Source organism: Lacerta agilis, chromosome 14 (genome assembly GCF_009819535.1).
Source record: "Lacerta agilis isolate rLacAgi1 chromosome 14, rLacAgi1.pri, whole genome shotgun sequence".
NCBI lineage: Eukaryota > Metazoa > Chordata > Lepidosauria > Squamata > Lacertidae > Lacerta > Lacerta agilis.
Window position 1 is genome coordinate 9,985,978 of NC_046325.1, and position 21,563 is coordinate 10,007,540.

The 21,563-nt window shown below is 39.6% G+C and overlaps 1 protein-coding gene across 1 annotated transcript; it reads right to left on the reverse strand.

The window, feature by feature from the left end:
• Window positions 1–8,649: 8,649 nt before the first annotated feature.
• On the reverse strand, window positions 8,650–11,065 carry LOC117057359 (vomeronasal type-2 receptor 26-like). Its single transcript, XM_033168202.1, has 2 exons — window positions 11,047–11,065; window positions 8,650–9,551 (listed from the first exon to the last, which is right to left on the reverse strand). The coding sequence occupies exons 1-2, from the start codon at window positions 11,063–11,065 to the stop codon at window positions 8,650–8,652; spliced, it is 921 nt and encodes a 306-aa protein (XP_033024093.1).
• Window positions 11,066–21,563: the final 10,498 nt, after the last annotated feature.

Consider the following 21,563-nt stretch of genomic DNA (forward strand, 5'->3'; position numbering starts at 1 on the left):
AAATGCAGAAGTAATTGGATAAGTCCCTGATACTGAAGATCTTCCTTAGGAACCATGTGGTAAAAGGAAGGGAACTTAATTTGATGATTTGTGGCTGCTTCAAATGAACCATATGAAATCTGTAAAAGGAAAAGCCCAAGCATTCTGAGTGAAAGACTTCATAACAAACCTATTAACACCATATATCTCCAATATACTGATTTTATGGCAAACACCAACCCACACTGACATAAAAAATAAAAACAAAATCTTGCTCATTCCCCTGTCCTGTAGATTCTTTTTATTCCCATTATTACAGAATCAAAGCAGATTCCTACAAGTAGATGTTACTTTACTTCAAGTGTAGGAGAGCATTTACTCTTTTTTAATTTGCTTCTTTCTGCACCCCAAAATAAAATATCAGTAAAACACAAAAATACCTTATCAATCATGACCAGCAAAAAACAAAAGTACTAAAATGAAATTTTTTTAAAATAATTTTTTATTATTTTTTAATAATCAAATTACAAACTTACATATACATACACATACACATATACAAATACATATAAATACATAATACATAATACAAATACATACAAACACTTAATACAAATACACAATACACATTACACTCACCTACACTAAAGAATATAATTGCATATAATTTTAATCCGAATAATTTTTATTAAGTAAATTCTTTTAAAAATAATGTCTTATTCTAGCCTCCTGAGTGCTTCAGTAAGGCTAAAATTGTTCATAGCTTCTTCCTGGGGCTTCCCATTTTATCTCTTCATTAAATTTAATATAGCATAAACTTTCGATATGTGTACTTTTAAGACTAAGCCCGAAAGCTATTCTTTTAATGTTGTCTTTTGCTTCCGTTTTCTTTTCCTTTTCCTTTTCCTTTCCCCCCTCCTTTTTAGTACGGCAGGGGCTATGCTATAATTACCACTGTATTGGTGTTGCACCTTTTCTTTAGATATAGTATGAAATCGTTCCACTCTTTTGTAAATTTTTCCTTCGGATTGTCTTTAATTTTCTCTGTTAAGTACGCCAGTTCTATATATTCTAGCGTTTTATTAATCCAGTCTTTTTTGTTTGGCACTGTCGCACTTTTCCATTTTGTACCAATTAAAATTTTAGCCGCTGTGGAGGCATATAAAAAGAAATTTCGTATCCTCTTTGGAATTTCAGGCGTTGTTATGCCTATAAGGTAGGCTTCCGGTGTTTTTTTAAAATTTGATGTTACATATTGATTCAATTTCTAAATGAATCTCACTCCAGAATGGCTCTATCTTTTTACATTCCCACAATAGATGATACCAGTTCCCCACTTCTTCACACCGCCAGCAGTTTTTACTTGCATTCCTGTACATTTTGGAAAGTTTGTAGGGAGTGATATGCCATCTATAAAACATTTTAATCATGTTTTCCCTGATTGAATTACAAGCTGTGAAGCTCCAGTTCACCTTCCATAGGTTTTCCCATCTAGTTAACATAATGTTCTGGCCTACGTCCTGTGCCCAGTGTGTCATTGAGGTTTTTATTTGTTCCTCCATGACCACCCAGTCCAACAATATCCTGTATGCTTTTGAGAGAGTACTAAAATGAAATTAAACAATACAGAACACCATATGATACTGGCACTGCTAGAAGTGTCTCCCAAATGCCAAATCACAGAACAGTAACTAGAAAGCACGGTTTTCAATTAGGCTTTGAATGTGAACATTCTGCAGAAACAGCATAGTTCCCCAGGGAAAGCATTGCTAGTTAACATGTCCTAAACTTATATGATCCACTGATAAAAAGTTCCCAGGATGTTATACATTCCCATCTGGGTACCCCATTTACCAATCTGCCACCTTTGAAGCAAATTCCCTTATGTACATTAAGCACACATCCTTTGTAACCTTGCCCCTGTCAGGCACATTGGTGCAGAACCCCATGGCATACCAACAAAAAATCCATACATTTCAGTCCCTTTCAGTTGTCCCTGTTATAGCACTCTAAATTTATGAATCAATATATTACTGCTGGAAAGAGTGCTGGAGAGTGAATTATGGTGTGAAATCTCAATTTTCAGATAACCATAATGTTCCTACCTGTGGAATTTTGTAAAGACCCAAGATGTCTGCCATGCACGAGGTGACCTCAGAGCTAAGTCCCCCAATGACTCCTATTACATTTTCCTGGTAACCACATTTGTAGTTGGGGACAAAAGTATGTGAGTTAAACAGCAGATCCAGAGTGGTGCGGTAGGTCATCTTAGCATCTTTGTAGCTATCATAGATGTGGAACCCGAGCGTGACATTGGGCAAGACCTTAGGATTCTCATTGACCTCATCAATCGCAAATACCATGGCAAGCATGTGTTGGTAGAACTTTGATAACACGCTGTGAATAAAGTGGCATTGCACAGAATCTAGATTTGAGAGGTACAGCTTTCAGACTATTGGGATACAGAAAAACTATAAGGACTATATTCTTTCCTATGAGCAATAAACATGACCAGTTTATTTTTCACATTTTTTACCACCTTTCATCAATGAAACATAGGCTGGCTTTCTGAGTTCTCTTTGCTCCCCTTGAATCCTCAAAACAGTCCCTTGATTGGAATTGATCCAGAGAATGGAGATTGGAAGCTGTATCTCCCTAGCGTTAGTCTGCCATGCAAGCCAACAACCAGATTGCAGGAAGTGTAAATGTCTGAAACAGGTCAATCAAATATGTGTGAGGTAACATTAGCACACCAACCACATGGTGGTGGTGGTGAAGAATGCTGACATGGCGGCAGAGATTTGTGCATTTTGTGCATTTTGGTCTATCTTAATATAACATTTCTCACCCATTTCATTTGAGTACATCCCGCTGGGACATGCTTCACAATCATAGCAACAAAATTTACTTCTTTCCTTCTTTTTCTTCCCATAACCAGGACGGCAGTTGTCATTACATACTGACAGGGGTGGCACCTATCCAAAAATGTTTGAAGAATTTATTGTTATTATTTTTTTAAAATGTCTGGGTGGTATTAACCAGGTGATATATAAGGAATAGGAACAATAATGTGAAACATATGGTCCATATTTGCACAGGTGGGACATACAATGGGATAAGAAACAGCTGCATAGCATCATATAAACTCAAGAGGGTTGTAATGTTCATTTTAAGCCCAAGCAGTGCTGTAACAAGCTTAGCATTCTATCTGATGCCACTAACTGGAGATCTGTCTCAGGGAATTCACATACAAGAATGGTAACAACACTTTCTGATACCACTTGGTCCTTCTCAGTGTTAGAGGTCTTCTGAGCATGCTGCTCTTTTTTTGTATTGTGGCTCATTTATTTAGTGATAGACCTTACGGCATTCCTTCAAGGACATTGCTTACTCCATGGTGGCTTAGAAATATGCAATAAACAAAAATGGAATTTCCATATCATATACAATATAATATCACATACCAAGCAGAATGCAGTCAACATGAGCTGGACAACAAATAGGATCTCTTAAACTAATGTGCTGGTATGTTCCCACAAGCAAAGCTAATTGTTCAAATAGAGATTCTCTCCATTAAAATACTATCCATCTACATATTAATTTATTCTTCTTAAAGTCTACTTATCTCTACCAGTAAACTTCACATTTAATCAGGTGCTAAGTGAAAAAAGACCTCCTTGTTTTCATTGCATCCCACTTTATTTGGATAAACATGAATGTTGGCATTTGAGAAATTTATTTCCTCACCTGCGTCAAGCCCCTGTGCCATTTAATCTGTCCATCATTAATGGTGAGGTCTTTGCCTGGAGGGACCTGAGGATCCAGCTTTCCCACTTTGACCCTGATGTAGGATCTGTTTGGGAACGTGATCAAATTTGTAATATCAAAACCAGCTGCTAATTCTCCACGTTCATTTAATGTAATTTCATCCCCAACAGAGTTGTTGAATGAGATCTTCTGTAGGAATGAGTGGAGCTAGGTGGAAAGAGAATCAAAAGGTCTATAAAGTATTATAACATTCTGATTAATATTGTTGAACAGCTTTCCTAGATGGATTCAAGATCTTTATATCTAGGGGTTATAAAGTTTTGATTCAAAGTATAATTTGTGACAGTGTAGAATTGGCAGAACCATTCTTGTTTTCTGAAAATGAAGGAATTATACCACACAAACCACATATGGAATCAGGTAGGATATGTTGAAGGAAATTCTTTGTAAGCAGGAATTTCTTTCAGTTCCTCCTCAATCAAATGATTGCTGTCTCATTTTAGGCACACCAATGCTATTCTAACTTATCACTTGAATACACTCAAAAGTGGATTAAAGACCTTTGGTCAAAAGACACCATTGGAAGTGTTAAGTCTGGTGATAAATTGTTAATATGAGCATGAACAGGATCTCCTTATTCACCTGAATAACAGGACATTGTAGAAGCAAATTTTCAGAGCTTTTGAACAATCTCCCTGGATGACAATATTTAGCCTCAATATCAGTTAATTGAGAAGTTGCAGTTTGTTATTCTTGGATGCTGCCTCTACCCATTTGTGTTTTCTTTGAGGTATATGGGACCTTAAATATACTTTTTCAAAATTGGTATCATGGATAATTAGCTTTATCTAGTGCAATATCAAACTGCTCCACTGCCCCAATTCCCCAATGGCTCCCTTCTCCTCTGCAGAAGAAAAGTGTATTTTTTCTTGCTGCTTTTGCTGGTTGTGGCAGTGCAGAGAAAGCTGGTGAAAAGTTTGCAAGGTTTGGTTGTGTGAGCTTGAAAGCTCTTAAGGAATAATAAAAAAAAGGAATGGAATTGCCTATTTCCTTTCTTATGTTAACATCACAAGGTGGCCAAGTGGAGAATGTGCTTGATTTTAATTTTCTTTCTCTTTTAGCTTACGGTACCTAGTTGTGTACCAAATGCAATAATGTGAGTAAGCCACTTCCGCTCATCAGCAGGAGGTGGCGTTGCAGGCGTCACGCACCGAGCACGCCCGCAGGGGCTGATTTAGAGCCACTGCTTGATTGGCTGGATTCCCGCCTCTTAACCTCGCGGGCTGACCAATCCGGTCGGTGGAAGGGCGGGACTGCGGTCCCTTTACATTTGAGATGGCAGGAATCCTTCCCCTTCTTCTTCTCTGCCCCCCATCTTCACTGGTTCTCCTGCCCACCCACCCTTTAGATTGGAAGCTGTATCTCCCTAGCGTTAGTCTGCCATGCAAGCCAACAACCAGAATGCAGGAAGTGTAAATGTCTGAAACAGGTTAATCCAACATGTGTGAGGTAACATTAGCACACCAACCACATGGTGGTGGTGGTGAAGAATGCTGACATGGTGGCAGAGCTTTTATGAGAGGTGAATGGATACCTGTCATCTGGCCAAGTTACCATTCCTCTGGCATCAGTAATGATGCATGAATGAGCTATCCCGGATCTCAGTCCTAGTCATTCAGCACTAGTTCAAATGCCATAGATTTATAAGTTGAATTAAGACTTTTTTTGCCCAAATTCAAATCACTTCACTCATTGAATTTCTGTTGTCATTTTACTGCTCATACATCCAGTTTGGAAATACAGTATACATTCGGAGCTCTTCGCAAACCACCTTTGTTATAACCAATCTGAACAATTTGGTCTTAACAACAAACTTGACTGCTTCACTTCTTCGGTTTTTATGCCACCCGCCTTCTCCTTCTCTTACTCAATTCTCTCTTTGCAGAATTGAATCACTAAATTTTAAGGATTCGTAATGTCCAAGTGAGAGTGTAGACGTGGCTTGTATGCACAGATGTTTCTCATACAGTCTATCAAATCATTCAAATCAATACAGGCTGTCAAATCAATGTAGTTCTAAAACTATTCATTCGATGCGAAGTATATTTCAGGCATAAATTAGAATGTAAAGCATGAATGAAATAATATTAAGAACTATTTACTTACAGTGGGTTCTCAATCAAGACTTCAGTGGGGTGTATATTAAATAAAAAATTGGGGAGGATGTAGCAGATTAAAGATGCTATCTGACCAATGACATGGTCACCTGGCTCATACCACTCATGTGGAATAGGTACAGGATTAGTTGTAGTAAAATTAGCACTATGCACTCGGCACACCATGATGGGGAAGAGCAAGAGAAGCAACAGCAGCATGATTCTGCACATGGACTCTTCTTTGCCTCTCTGCAATATCATTATCATCAGCCTGATTGGAAAAGGATGGATTTAGAGGCAGCAGACTCTGCCAATTCAGTGCTTAAAGAGACATGTATGCACCTTATCATTAATTTGAACGCTTTCACAAAGACCTTCCTTGAATGGTAATAAGATGCAGTGGTATAAAACGTGAGCTGTATAATCACAGAGCCTGGCCTCTCTAACCTGCATCATTCTAACTGTCTATGGAACAGGGGGATTCTGTAAATATTTAGGACTTTCTTATTGATTCTTCCGTCACTCCGCATTCTGTCTTTCAGAGCTTTGGTTAGCTGAATTAATTATTGTAATTTTAATAATTACAGGGGAGACCATCACTTTTTGCAATTTTTAAAGGACTCTATCATTAGCAGAACTGCCAAGTAAACATATTTATCACCTCAGTGAGTTATACATTAGGAATGGTTCTCCAAAGTTATCTAGTCCAACCTTCTTGTTGACACAATAAACCCACAGTTATGAAACCATTGATAGACAGGCACCAGCCATTTCCCTAAAAAAACCCCTCTATCAAAATACAGTATTTTTAGAGTTGAGCCAGCCCTAGCCTTCCCCCAGTTTGTAAGTTTGCCCCTACTGGGGCTCCTGTACTCTCTCATGTATGTGACTTTGTTGGGACACTTTTGCCACCCCACTAACTGGATCTTGGGAACAGTGCTGCAACTGTTCCAGCACATAGGGACGCTGGGAAATGAAGTAAATCATGACACCTATTCACTTTAGAAACAATACATTTTTATTGTCTGAGGCAATCTGGTAGGCATGGGAACCTCTCTGGCAGTGCACTCACTATTGATGGGTGGTCCCATCAGTAACAGTCCATGCAATGTGCTCCAGGTCTTGCTGCAGTTCCCATCACCCACCCATTTAAACCCATTTCTTAAATGATTCAGTATATTTAAAGGACATGGTTGGATTGCTGATTAATACAGTGCTATTTGTTTATGGGCTTCTTTGATGTCGTAAAAGGCACATTGAGTGTGTCTGTGGACAAGCAATCTTGGTCCTTATTGCTGAACAAAAAGTGAATATATTTATTGCCAGACTGGCTCCACTTAACTGCCTTTAACCTCTGAAGCTTCTGGACTGAGGATATTATTTTAAATGCACACATGGTTCTATATCAGGGGTCAGCAAACTTTTTCAGGAGGGGGCCAATCCACTGTCCCTCAGACCTTGTGGGGGGCTGGACCCACTGCCTCCTGAAAGCCACCTCTTCCCCAAAGTCCCTCCACCAATTCTACTAATGCCAGGGGAAGAATAAATAAAAGACAAGAGTATTTTCTTGTCTTGGTGGGGCGCAGCGCCCATGCCACTGGCCTGGGCAGCGGAGGCAGCCTCTGTGCCACTGCTGCTTCCTTCCTGCTTGGCTGCCTCAGTGGCAAGGAAAGGGCGCCGCCCAGATGCCGCTGTCCTGGGCAGCGGAGACAGCATCCACACCGCCGCTGCTTCCTCCTGCTCTGCCGCCTCAGTGGGAAGGAAGGGATGGCGCCCAGAGGTTCCGCCAATTTCCTGCAGCCAATCAGAAGCCGTGTCAGCGTCAGTGTCCACCCAGAGGTGTCTGCGGCTTTTGATTGGCTGCAGGAGCAAAGTTCGCGGGCTGGATTAATGAGCCTAGTGGGCCGTATCCGGTCTGTGGGCTGTATTTTGACGACCTCTGTTCAATATGTTCTGCACTATGCAGTACTAATCAATCTTTTCTAATAAACCAAAACTGTGGGGAAGAGTTCAGTTTGTGAGAGTTGATTTCTGGGCATAAGGTAATTTGGGCTGATTTTTAGAGCTGTGCCCAGTTGACTCCAGCAAAAGATCTCACAGGGTGGTATGTTTTAGGGGTTAGGTAGGTTATGGACACACATGGGGATTCCAATTTATTCTTGTAATACCTCATGTTCCTAGACTGATACCAAGAACATAAGTGAAACTACAAACACACTTTCCATTTACCGTATTTTATGGCGTATAAGACGACCCCCGACTTTTGAGAAGATTTTCCAGGATTAAAAAGTAGTCTTATACGCCAGAATATACAGTACATATTTCTCTCTATCAGTTACTCTCTATTGTTGAATTCAGGCCTCAGAAATGTAACACACCTTTTTTATTTAGATTCTTAAATAAATTATATATCACTTAGTCAAAACAACATCAACTCTAATATTTATACTCTCTACTCCTCATTCATATCAGCTGTTCAATCAGAATAGCTATAGAGTAATGTTGATGTTTCTCTTTCAGAATTATACTGACTTCAGGTGAAGTTCAGAAGCTGATATTAACATTTGCCTCATTTGGTCAGATTGGCTTCTTACAACAACATACAACAATTTTGCAGACCAGAAACAGAGCCCAAAAATCTGAAATAGTTTCATTTGGTCACATTGTCCTCCTCATTCATTCACATTTCCGACGTTTCTGTGTTGAAAACTAAGAACAATCATGGAACCACAAATCCTTCTATTATTTATATCTTTCTTTGCATTAGATGTTCTCTGGTGTTCAACTCAGGCCTCACAAGAATAATGTAGCATTTGGGGAAAAAGATGCAAGCCAGTAATCCAGCACTAGAAGTCAAGATGGAGAAGATCTCAACAGCCACCATGTATTTTCCTCTGGTGCTCAGGTAAGTTGGAATAAAGGAGATCCAAACACTGCAAAAGACCAGCATGCTGAAGGTGATGAACTTGGCTTCATTGAAACTGTCAGGTAACTTCCTGGCTAGGAAGGCCACAGTGAAGCTGACAGTAGCCAGGAAGCCCATGTAGCCCAAAACACAGTAGAACATATGGACGGACCCTTCATTACATAACAATATAATTTCTTCACTCATTGATTGCATGTCCAAATCAGGGAATGGGGGGAAAGTTGCCAGCCAAAGACCACAGAGCCCTACTTGAACAGTGGAGCCAGAGAGGACTATGGAATAAGCCAGTTTTTTGCCTACCCACTTCCTGATTGTGGATCCTGGCTTGGTAGCCATGAATGCCACAACCACTGATATAGTTTTGGCCAAGATGCTAGTGAGGGCCACAGAGAAGACAATGCCAAAACCTGTTTGTCTGAGTGGGCAGGTTGCCTCCTTAGGGTTACCAATGAACATCAGAGAGCAGAGGAAACACAAGAGGAGGGACACAAGGAGAATGTAAGTGAGGTCTCTGTTGTTGGCTTTGACTATGGCAGTGTCCTGGTGCTTAATGAAGATGCCCAACACTTGAGCAGTGATCAGAGACAACAGTAGTGCAGAAATAGTTGAAATGATGGCCAAAGTTTCATCAAAGCCAAGAAAGTTTGGTATCTTAGGAATGCAATTATCCTGTTCTTGGTTTGGATACTTATTTGGTGGGCAACTGAAACATGTTTCCATATCTGAAAAGACAAATGATTAGGAGAATTTGAAACTGTGAGGAAAATTCTTGAGAATTTTAGTCATCAGGAGTTCACCTAGCTAATGTTCTTTACCAGGACAGCTTTAAAAACTTCTAGCCCATGACTTCTGCCTGAGAAATTTCAGAAATAAATCTCATGCATCAAATGTTTTAGTGGTCCTCCTCCTCTTTCTTAGAATCACAAGCTGCTCTGTAGTGAAATGAGAGCAATATTACAGCTGAAATCTTCTGAACCGTGAGAGGTGCACTGAATGAGACATTCACTCTCTCCCAAAACTGCCTTTTTCTTAGAGGAGTGTCCATCACATCGTTTCCATCATAATTTAGTAGAATTTGGATGTAAAATGTATTACTTTCCTTTCTAAATATTTTTCTTTCATGATGCTTTAAAGATTATATAGCAAACAATAAGAACAATTTAAATATCCATTCTTTAACCCTCTCCCGCACCAGAATTTTAACAACAACAAAATTTTAAGGACCTCAGAGTTGGCTAAATAAATTGTGCATTTTGGTCTATCTTAATATAACATTTCTCACCCATTTCATTTGAGTACATCCCGCTGGGACATGCTTCACAATCATAGCAACAAAATTTACTTCTTTCCTTCTTTTTCTTCCCATAACCAGGACGGCAGTTGTCATTACATACTGACAGGGGTGGCACCTATCCAAAAATGTTTGAAGAATTTATTGTTATTATTTTTTTAAAATGTCTGGGTGGTATTAACCAGGTGATATATAAGGAATAGGAACAATAATGTGAAACATATTGAAAGATACTCGGAGTCGAGTGTGAATTTCATGCTCTTTATTCAGCTCATAGTAGTGAGGACTGTAGTTCCCCCAAAACGTTTGCTTTATATACACTATTTACACAATGGGCCCCACGTGATTGGCTAATTCCGGGATACTCCTGTATGCCAATCAGAGTGCAGATTCACTTCCACCTGGAGCTGGATTGGGTGGCTCCTGCGGACCAATCAGACTGCTGCAATCTCAATCCTATTGTTCTGGGACCAATCAGACTGCTGCAATCTCAATCCTATTGTTCTGGGACCAGTCAGACTGCTGCAATCTCAATCCTATTGTTCTGGGACCAGTCAGACTGCTGCAATCTCAATCCTATTGTTCTAGGACCAATCAGCCTGCTGCAGTTTGGATCCTATTCAACTCAGTACATAACACATATGGTCCATATTTGCACAGGTGGGACATACAATGGGATAAGAAACAGCTGCATAGCATCATATAAACTCAAGAGGGTTGTAATGTTCATTTTAAGCCCAAGCAGTGCTGTAACAAGCTTAGCATTCTATCTGATGCCACTAACTGGAGATCTGTCTCAGGGAATTCACATACAAGAATGGTAACAACACTTTCTGATACCACTTGGTCCTTCTCAGTGTTAGAGGTCTTCTGAGCATGCTGCTCTTTTTTGTATTGTGGCTCATTTATTTAGTGATAGACCTTACGGCATTCCTTCAAGGACATTGCTTACTCCATGGTGGCTTAGAAATATGCAATAAACAAAAATGGAATTTCCATATCATATACAATATAATATCACATACCAAGCAGAATGCAGTCAACATGAGCTGGACAACAAATAGGATCTCTTAAACTAATGTGCTGGTATGTTCCCACAAGCAAAGCTAATTGTTCAAATAGAGATTCTCTCCATTAAAATACTATCCATCTACATATTAATTTATTCTTCTTAAAGTCTACTTATCTCTACCAGTAAACTTCACATTTAATCAGGTGCTAAGTGAAAAAAGACCTCCTTGTTTTCATTGCATCCCACTTTATTTGGATAAACATGAATGTTGGCATTTGAGAAATTTATTTCCTCACCTGCGTCAAGCCCCTGTGCCATTTAATCTGTCCATCATTAATGGTGAGGTCTTTGCCTGGAGGGACCTGAGGATCCAGCTTTCCCACTTTGACCCTGATGTAGGATCTGTTTGGGAACGTGATCAAATTTGTAATATCAAAACCAGCTGCTAATTCTCCACGTTCATTTAATGTAATTTCATCCCCAACAGAGTTGTTGAATGAGATCTTCTGTAGGAATGAGTGGAGCTAGGTGGAAAGAGAATCAAAAGGTCTATAAAGTATTATAACATTCTGATTAATATTGTTGAACAGCTTTCCTAGATGGATTCAAGATCTTTATATCTAGGGGTTATAAAGTTTTGATTCAAAGTATAATTTGTGACAGTGTAGAATTGGCAGAACCATTCTTGTTTTCTGAAAATGAAGGAATTATACCACACAAACCACATATGGAATCAGGTAGGATATGTTGAAGGAAATTCTTTGTAAGCAGGAATTTCTTTCAGTTCCTCCTCAATCAAATGATTGCTGTCTCATTTTAGGCACACCAATGCTATTCTAACTTATCACTTGAATACACTCAAAAGTGGATTAAAGACCTTTGGTCAAAAGACACCATTGGAAGTGTTAAGTCTGGTGATAAATTGTTAATATGAGCATGAACAGGATCTCCTTATTCACCTGAATAACAGGACATTGTAGAAGCAAATTTTCAGAGCTTTTGAACAATCTCCCTGGATGACAATATTTAGCCTCAATATCAGTTAATTGAGAAGTTGCAGTTTGTTATTCTTGGATGCTGCCTCTACCCATTTGTGTTTTCTTTGAGGTATATGGGACCTTAAATATACTTTTTCAAAATTGGTATCATGGATAATTAGCTTTATCTAGTGCAATATCAAACTGCTCCACTGCCCCAATTCCCCAATGGCTCCCTTCTCCTCTGCAGAAGAAAAGTGTATTTTTTCTTGCTGCTTTTGCTGGTTGTGGCAGTGCAGAGAAAGCTGGTGAAAAGTTTGCAAGGTTTGGTTGTGTGAGCTTGAAAGCTCTTAAGGAATAATAAAAAAAGGAATGGAATTGCCTATTTCCTTTCTTATGTTAACATCACAAGGTGGCCAAGTGGAGAATGTGCTTGATTTTAATTTTCTTTCTCTTTTAGCTTACGGTACCTAGTTGTGTACCAAATGCAATAATGTGAGTAAGCCACTTCCGCTCATCAGCAGGAGGTGGCGTTGCAGGCGTCACGCACCGAGCACGCCCGCAGGGGCTGATTTAGAGCCACTGCTTGATTGGCTGGATTCCCGCCTCTTAACCTCGCGGGCTGACCAATCCGGTCGGTGGAAGGGCGGGACTGCGGTCCCTTTACATTTGAGATGGCAGGAATCCTTCCCCTTCTTCTTCTCTGCCCCCCATCTTCACTGGTTCTCCTGCCCACCCACCCTTTAGGTTAGCTCCTGACCTTGCTATGGACCTTGGTTGGTTGCCCCAGTTGGCTGGGGCGCCTGGTAGGACTTTTTCCCATTTGGGCTAGCCAAATCGGGTTTTTTCACCTACCTCGTAGCAATTCGTCACAACTTTGGTTTGGCGGTTAGGCATTGGACAACATCAATAGAGGTGGAAAGGGGAGGTAGCGCCATCACCTGCCCCTCATTGGAAGGGTATTCCGTAAAGGATTCCGGGGGGTGCCCTGTCTGAAGCTTAGTGAGGTTAGGGCCTAAGGCACGCCCCAACGGTGATCCCAAGGGGAGTTCCGCTTGATAAGCGTCAGTTGGGCTCCCCTTGGTGGTTAACCCTTCACGGACTTCCAACACTTGCACATTCCTAGGACCCTTGCGAATAAAGCCGTTGGGAGTCTTGTACTCCCAATAGGGTCACCCAAGCTGATAAGGTCAAAGGGGAAGAGCTAGACAAATAATGATCCAAGAGGTCCTCAATGGCAGAACAGTTGGATGATAACAAGTGGTATGTTACAATGGCTGTGAAGGTGGATGAAGGCTGCAGCAGATAAGAATCTACCAGTCATCGTGATAATCATGCCATTGTAATAAACCCTTACTGTGAAGACTGTGCATTGTCCAGCATGCACTGATCTACACACATAAAACAGTTCCACACACAAGCATATTGCAAAAACACATTGCAAACCCAAACCCCAAAAGTCCCATGGCAATTTGCAAATGGTAATGGGGGGCAGGACCGAGGAATCTGGAAGCTCCTAGTCATGAATTGGCACATGGGCGGTGGATACAGATTCAGTCACTCTGACTCAAGGAATGAGGCATTTGAGCAGCTCAGCAGCTGTATCCATGACTGAGCAGCCCTATTTAGGATCCACTCTGCTCACCCCAAAAAGGGGCTAGAAAAGGTGCACTAAACATAGTCTGCCTCCCTTCTCCCCTGACTGGATTACCGTGCCCAGTGGGGTCACCACCCAGCGGTCATAAAAGACAATTGAACTTTGGAACATGGAATATACGGACTTGGTCAGATAACACAGATCATGAATGTCCTGAATGCAGAACTGCATCATTACAAGAGAGCTGCAACATTTTTACATCGATATTGCAGCACTTAAAGAAACTCGAAGAGCAGGTGAGGGTCAACTGAAGGAAGAAAAAGGAGGCTACACATTCTTCTGGAAGGGTCTACTTGAACAAGAACGTTGAATACATGGAGTAGGCTTTACTATCAAAAACGATATTGGAAGCTCTTGTCAGAAGTCCCTACCGGCATTAATGAACAACTTTCAACCCTTTGAATAAAACTCACAAAAAACCAACAGGCTACTATTCTAAGCTCTTATGCATCAACACTGGATGCCGAGGAAGACATTAAAGAAAATTTGTACTCTCAGCTGGATACCATTCTATCGGAGACGCCAAAGGAGGATAAAGTTATCCTCCTGGGTGATTATAATGCAAGAGTTGGGCGCGAGTTCGATATGTGGCCTGGGACTATTGGGGAAGAAGGAATTGGCAATGGCAACCAAAATGGAATCTTACTTTTGATTATATGTGCTTGAGGACAGGACATTCACAGGGAAACAAAAATGCTTGTTTACAAAGCTATTGTACTACCAACCTTACTGTATGCTTGTGAAACGTAGACCACTTATAAACACCATCTCCAACTGATCAAAAGATTCCATCAATGGTGTCTCTGAAATTTTTTACACATCTCTTGGGAAGACAGGCGAACTAATGGCAGTGTACTGGAAGAAGCCAAGATCACCACTGTTGAAGCAATGATTACACTTTGTAAACCAAACTCTTTGTAAAAGCAAACACTACCTTCCAAGGCTCTATATTCTGAGGAGATCGTCTGCCTGCAGCCTCCATTCTTCTGCGGTTGGATCCAACCAAGTGCCTATGTAAGGCATGTGCCAAAGCGTAGACAGAATTATAGATACTGTAGCTGTGGCTGGTCATGCTCATTTCAAAAAATGTTGCAGGAAGGCTCTCCAGCATTTCCTCTCCGGTACAATGCTTAGCTTTTTCTGTTGATCTAGGATAGTCTGCAAATGAACAACCAAATGCTTCTTCCCAGAAACCTGTGATAAAACCATTTCCATCTTCCAAGGAAGGATTTACATTCTGCAGAAAGTATCGGAAGTCATGAATTTCCTTGGAATGAATTGCAAAGGAGATAGCACCATGGAACATTTGTATATTAACATCAATAAGTTTTAGTAAAACATATGTTATGAAATCAATTTGAGCTGTGGTAATCCATACTTTTCCTTCAGGTAAGTTCTTTTTGGACTGAGGAAATATGAGCTGAGCTACCTTCATTATGTTTAGAGCATGTGACAACATTATAAGTGATGTACTTTCTCCGTACACAACAACGGTATTCGCAGTGCTCCTCATGAAAGCTGGCAAAACAAAACTTGTGTCACGCACCATATCAAATATGTCACCAGTGAAATGGATATGGTACTCAATTCTTTCTGTGAATGCTGAACAGATCCCATTCTTGAAAAGCATTGGTTCAATGGTATTCAAGAAACGTTCTCCTGCTTCATTAGCTGGAGTGATAAGCCCAACCCATTTCCATCCAAAATGCAGAAATAATTGGATAAGTCCCTGATACTGAAGATCTTCCTTAGGAACCATGTGGTAAAAGGAAGGGAACTTAATTTGATGATTTGTGGCTGCTTCAAATGAACCATATGAAATCTGTAAAAGGAAAAGCCCAAGCATTCTGAGTGAAAGAATTCATAACAAACCTATTAATCCCATATATCTCCAATATACTGATTTTATGGAAAACATCCAAACACACTTACATAAAAAATAAAACAAATCTTGCTCATTCCCCTGCCCTGTAGATTCCCATTATTCCCATTATTACGGAATCAAAGCAGATTCCTACCTGTAGATGTTACTTTACTTCAAGTATAGGAGAGCATTTACTCTTTTTTAATTTGCTGCTTTCTACACCTCAAAATGAAATATCAGTAAAACACAAAAATACCTTCTCAATCACGTCCAGCAAAAAACAAAAGAACTAAAATGAATTTTTTTTTAAAAAAAGAACGCCATATAATACTGGCACTGCTAGAAGTGTCTCCCAAATGCCAAATCACAGAACAGTAACTAGAAAACACGGTTTTCAATTAGACATTGAATGTGAACATTCTGCAGAAACAGCATAGTTCCCCAGAGAAAGCATTCCTAGTTAACATGTCCTAAACTTATATGATCCACTGATAAAAAGTTCCAAGGATGTTATACATTCCCATCTGGGTACCCCATTTACCAATCTGGCACCTTTGAAGCAAATTCCCTTATGTGCATTAAGCACACATCCTTTGTAACCTTGCGCCTGCCATGCACATTGGTGCAGAACCCCATGGCATACCAACAAAAAATCCATACATTTCAGTCCCTTTCAGTTGTCCCTGTTATAGCACTCCAAATTTATGAATCAATATATTACTGCTGGAAAGAGAGCTGGAGAGTGAATTATGGTGTGAAATCTCAATTTTCTGATAACCATAATGTTCCTACCTGTGGAATTTTGTAAAGACCCAAGATTTCTGCCATGCACGAGGTGACCTCAGAGCTAAGTCCCCCAATGACTCCTATTACATTTTCCTGGTAACCACATTTGTAGTTGGGGACAAATGTATGTGAGTTAAACAGCAGATCCAGAGTGGTGCGGTAGGTCATCTTAGCATCTTTGTAGCTATCATAGATGTGGAACCCGAGCGTGACATTGGGCAAGACCTTAGGATTCTCATTGACCTCATCAATCGCAAATACCATGGCAAGCATGTGTTGGTAGAACTTTGATAACACGCTGTGAATAAAGTGGCATTGCACAGAATCTAGATTTGAGAGGTACAGCTTTCAGACTATTGGGATACAGAAAAACTATAAGGACTATATTCTTTCCTATGAGCAATAAACATGACAAGTTTATTTTTCACATTTTTTACCACCTTTCATCAATGAAACATTGGCTGGCTTTCTGAGTTCTCTTTGCTCCCCTTGAATCCTCACAACAGTCCCTTGGTTGGAATTGACCCAGAGAATGGAGATTGGAAGCTGTATCTCCCTAGCGTTAGTCTGCCATGCAAGCCAACAACCAGAATGCAGGAAGTGTAAATGTCTGAAACAGGTCAATCAAACATGTGTGAGGTAACATTAGCACACCAACCACATGGTGGTGGTGGTGAAGAATGCTGACATGGTGGCAGAGCTTTTATGAGAGGTGAATGGATACCTGTCATCTGGCCAAGTTACCATTCCTCTGGCATCAGTAATGATGCATGAATGAGCTATCCCAGATCTCATTCCTAGTCATTCAGCACTAGTTCAAATGCCATAGATTTATAAGTTGAATTAAGACTTTTTTGCCCAAATTCAAATCACTTCACTCATTGAATTTCTGTTGTCATTTTACTGCTCATACATCCAGTTTGGAAATACAGTATACATTCGGAGCTCTTCGCAAACCACCTTTGTTATAACCAATCTGAACAATTTGGTCTTAACAACAAACTTGACTGCTTCAGTTCTTTGGTTTTTATGCTACCCGCCTTCTCCTTCTCTTACTCAATTCTCTCTTTGCATAATTCAATCACTAAATCATAAGGATTCCTAATGTCCAAGTGAGAGCAAGTGAGAGTGTAGACGTGGCTTGTATGCACAGATGTTTCTCATACAGTCTATCAAATCATTCAAATCAATACAGGCTGTCAAATCAATGTAGTTCTAAAAGTATTCATTCGAAGCAAAATATATTTCAGTCAAAAATTAGAATGTAAAGCATGAATGAAATAATATTAAGAAGTATTTACTTACAGTGGGTTCTCAATCAAGACTTCAGTGGGGTGTATATTAAATAAAAAATTGGGAAGGACGTAGCAGATTAAAGATGCTATCTGACCAATGACATGGTCACCTGGCTCATACCACTCATGTGGAATAGGTACAGGATTAGTTGTAGTAAAATTAGCACTATGCACTCGGCACACCATGATGGGGAATAGCAAGAGAAGCAACAGCAGCATGATTCTGCACATGGACTCTTCTTTGCCTCTCTGCAATATCATTATCATCAGCCTGATTGGAACAGGGTGGATTTAGAGGCAGCAGACTCTGCCAATTCAGTGCTTAAAGAGACATGTATGCACCTTATCATTAATCTGAACACTTTCACAAAGACCTGCCTTGAATGGTAATAAGATGCAGTGGTTTAAAACGTGACCTATATAATCACAGAGCCTGGCCTCTCTAACCTGCATTATTCTAACTGTCTATGAAACAGGGGGATACTGTAAATATTTGGAACTTTCTCATTGATTCTTCCGTCACTCCGCATTCTGTCTTTCAGAGCTTTGGCTAGGTGAATTAATTATTCTAATTTTAATAATTACAGTGGAGACCATCACTTTTTGCAATTTTTAAAAGACTCCATCATTAGCAGAACTGCCAAGTAAACATATTTATCACCTCAGTGAGTTATAGATTAGGAATGTTTCTCCAAAGTTATCTAGTCCAACCTTCTTGCTGACGCAATACACCCACAGTTATGAAACCATTGATAGACAGGCACCAGCCATTTCCCTAAAAACCCCTCTATCAAAATACAGTATTTTTAGAGTTGAGCCAGCCCTAGCCTTCCCCCAGTTTGTTAGTTTGCTACTACTGGGGCTCCTGTACTCTCTCATGTATGTGACTTTGTTGGGACACTTTTGCCACCCCACTAACTGGATCTTGGGAACAGTGCTGGAACTGTTCTAGCACATAGGGACGCTGGGAAATGAAGTAAATCATTACACCTAGTCACTTTAGAAACAATACATTTTTACTGTCTAAGGCAATCTGGTAGGCATGGGAACCTCTCTGGCAGTGCACTCACTATTGATGGGTGGTCCCATCAGTAACAGTCCATGCAATGTGCTCCAGGTCTTGCTGCAGTTCCCATCACCCACCCATTTCCAGCCATTTTTTTAAAATGGAAAACCTATTTTTTATTTGTCATTTACACAGTATTTTACAGAAATGTACAGTAAATATTCCAATTACAAATAAAAATAAAAACTTTGAAAGAACGCGGTTAACACTTATTGTCATCACTTTGCTTAGTTACTGTTCCATAGCTCTTTGCAATATTATCAATAAGAAAATGTCTATATTACTTTAGATAGTATTTGAATAATATTTACCATACATCGATTATCTGTAAGGCAAACATAAGCATAACATCACAAACTAGGCCAGTGTTTTTCAACCTTTTTTGGGCAAAGGCACACTTGTTTCATGAAAAAAACCACAAGGCACACCACCATTAGAAAATGTTTAAAAAATTAACTCTCTGCCTATATTGACTATATATAAAGTAATTCTCTTGAATTTTTCAATTTTTCCCATGGCACACCAGGCAACATCTCGCGGCACACTAGTGTGCCGCGGAACAGTGGTTGAAAAACTCTGCACTAGGCTAGAGAGAAAATACATAAAAATAATAAATAATTTAAAAGGAAAAGAAAACAAACTTTACATTCACCCCCCACCGCCCAAATTAAAAAGAATAACAAAAAAGGGAAAACAAAAAAGACAAAAAAACCAATACTCACAAATGACCCAAACCCATTTGACTTCCTGTCCAACTCAAATGCATAACCCACTCTTACTTGTGAGTGTATGTCAACAAGTCTACATATCTTTATTACTATCTTTATTTCACTGCATTATCAACCAGTACCCTGTTGTCACATCAACATCTTCTTTCTATTTCCAAGACTATTGAAAAGCTGGCATAGCTATCCGTCCCTTAGTATATTTTTGTACAGACATTATATATGTAGCCCAATATTCTTGAAACTTTTGCTTTGATCCCCTTCTCAAATTGTTGGTTAACTGGGCCATTTTGGCGAACTCTTGCAGCTTGCTTTGCCATTCTATAATTAAAGGTGGCTCTTGCTCTTTCCACCTCTTTGCAATTAAAATTCGTGCAGCCGCCGTAGCATACAAAAAAACCTCTCTTCATTTAACTGGGATTTCCTTATTGACAATATTTAATAGGAGGGATTCAGGTTTTTTTTTGGGAAAGTAATTCCTAGCATTTTTTTGAGTTCTTCATAGATCGAACCCCAAAACGTCTTTATTTTCTGACATGACCACCACATATGGAATAGGTCTCCGTTATTCCCCCCACATCTCCAGCAAACACTACCAGATCCTTTATAGATTTTCAACAATCTTGAAGGTGTGAGATACCATCTGTGTTGGATTTTCATCATATTTTCTTTTATACTGGAAGAATTTGTAAAGTTCATACTAACCCTCCACAGATGTTCCCACTCATTCATCATTATCGGTCGTCCAATGTCTTGTGCCCATCTCACCATAGATGACTTCACTGTCTCCTCCATGGCCTCCCACTCCAGTAGGAGTTGGTAAGCTTTTGAAATTACTTCATAGTTGTTATTTATTAGCTCTACCTCTAATCTTGTTGTTTCTTTAGCAAACCCCGTCTTTTTGTCTTGTTGGAACACTCCATACAGTTGGTGGTAATCCAACCCCCCCCCCCATTGATCTTTTATTTCTTCATATTTTCTTAATTTGACTTCTCCTTTATCCTCTACCAGTAAGGTGTTATAGGTAGGCCAGTTAGGTCTCATATTTCTCCTTTTTATTGCTTTAGCCTCTACGGGAGATATCCATTTTGGTTTTTTTTGGCTCCAATAGCCTTTTGTATTTCCCCCAGGTTCTAAATAGTGCATTCCTGATTATGTGGTTTGTAAAATCTTTATGTACTGCATATTTACCGTACTGTAGGTAGGCATGCCATCCATATCAAAGATCAAACCCTTCTAGATCTAACAATGCGTTATCACGGAGTAAGAACCACTCTTTCAGCCATGCAAAGCATACAGCCTCGTAATATATTTTAAGATCAGGGAGACCAAATCCGTCCCGTTCTTTTTAATCTATAAGTACCTTATATTTTATTCTTGGTCTCTTACCCGCCCAGATGAATTTCGTTATCTCCTTCTTCCACTCTTCTATGCATATAGTTTTTCCTATTATTGGGATGGTCTGATATAAAAAAGCAACTTAGGTAGTACATTTAGTTTAATTGTCGCTATCCGTCCCAGAAGTGAGAGTTTTAGCTTATTCCAGAATAGGAGATCTTTTTTAATCCCTTCCCAACATCTCTTATAATTGTCTTTGAAAAGGTTTATATTTTTATCCGATAACCATATGCCCAGATATTTGATTTTGGCGCATATTTTTAGTCACGTTACCTCCTCGATCTTCTCTTTGTCCCTTAATGGAATGTTTTTAACTAATAGTTTGGTTTTGTTATAGTTCAATCTAAATCCGGAGACTCTGCCAAATTCCTGCATAATTTCTAAAGCCTTTACCAAGCTCTCTGCTGGCTCTTCTGTCATTATCATTAGATCATCAGCGAAAGCCTTTAACTTGTAGCAATTCTCCCCCAAAACGAATACCTTTAACATTATTTTCTTTTCTTAGTTGGTTATTTAATATTTCCATAGTCAAAATAAAGATCAGCGGCGACAACGGACACCCCTGTCTCGTCCCTTTATTGATCTCACACTCCTGAGAAATATCCCCATTTATAATGATTTTGGCTTTTTGCTTCTTGTAAATTGCATTTATACCGTTGCAGT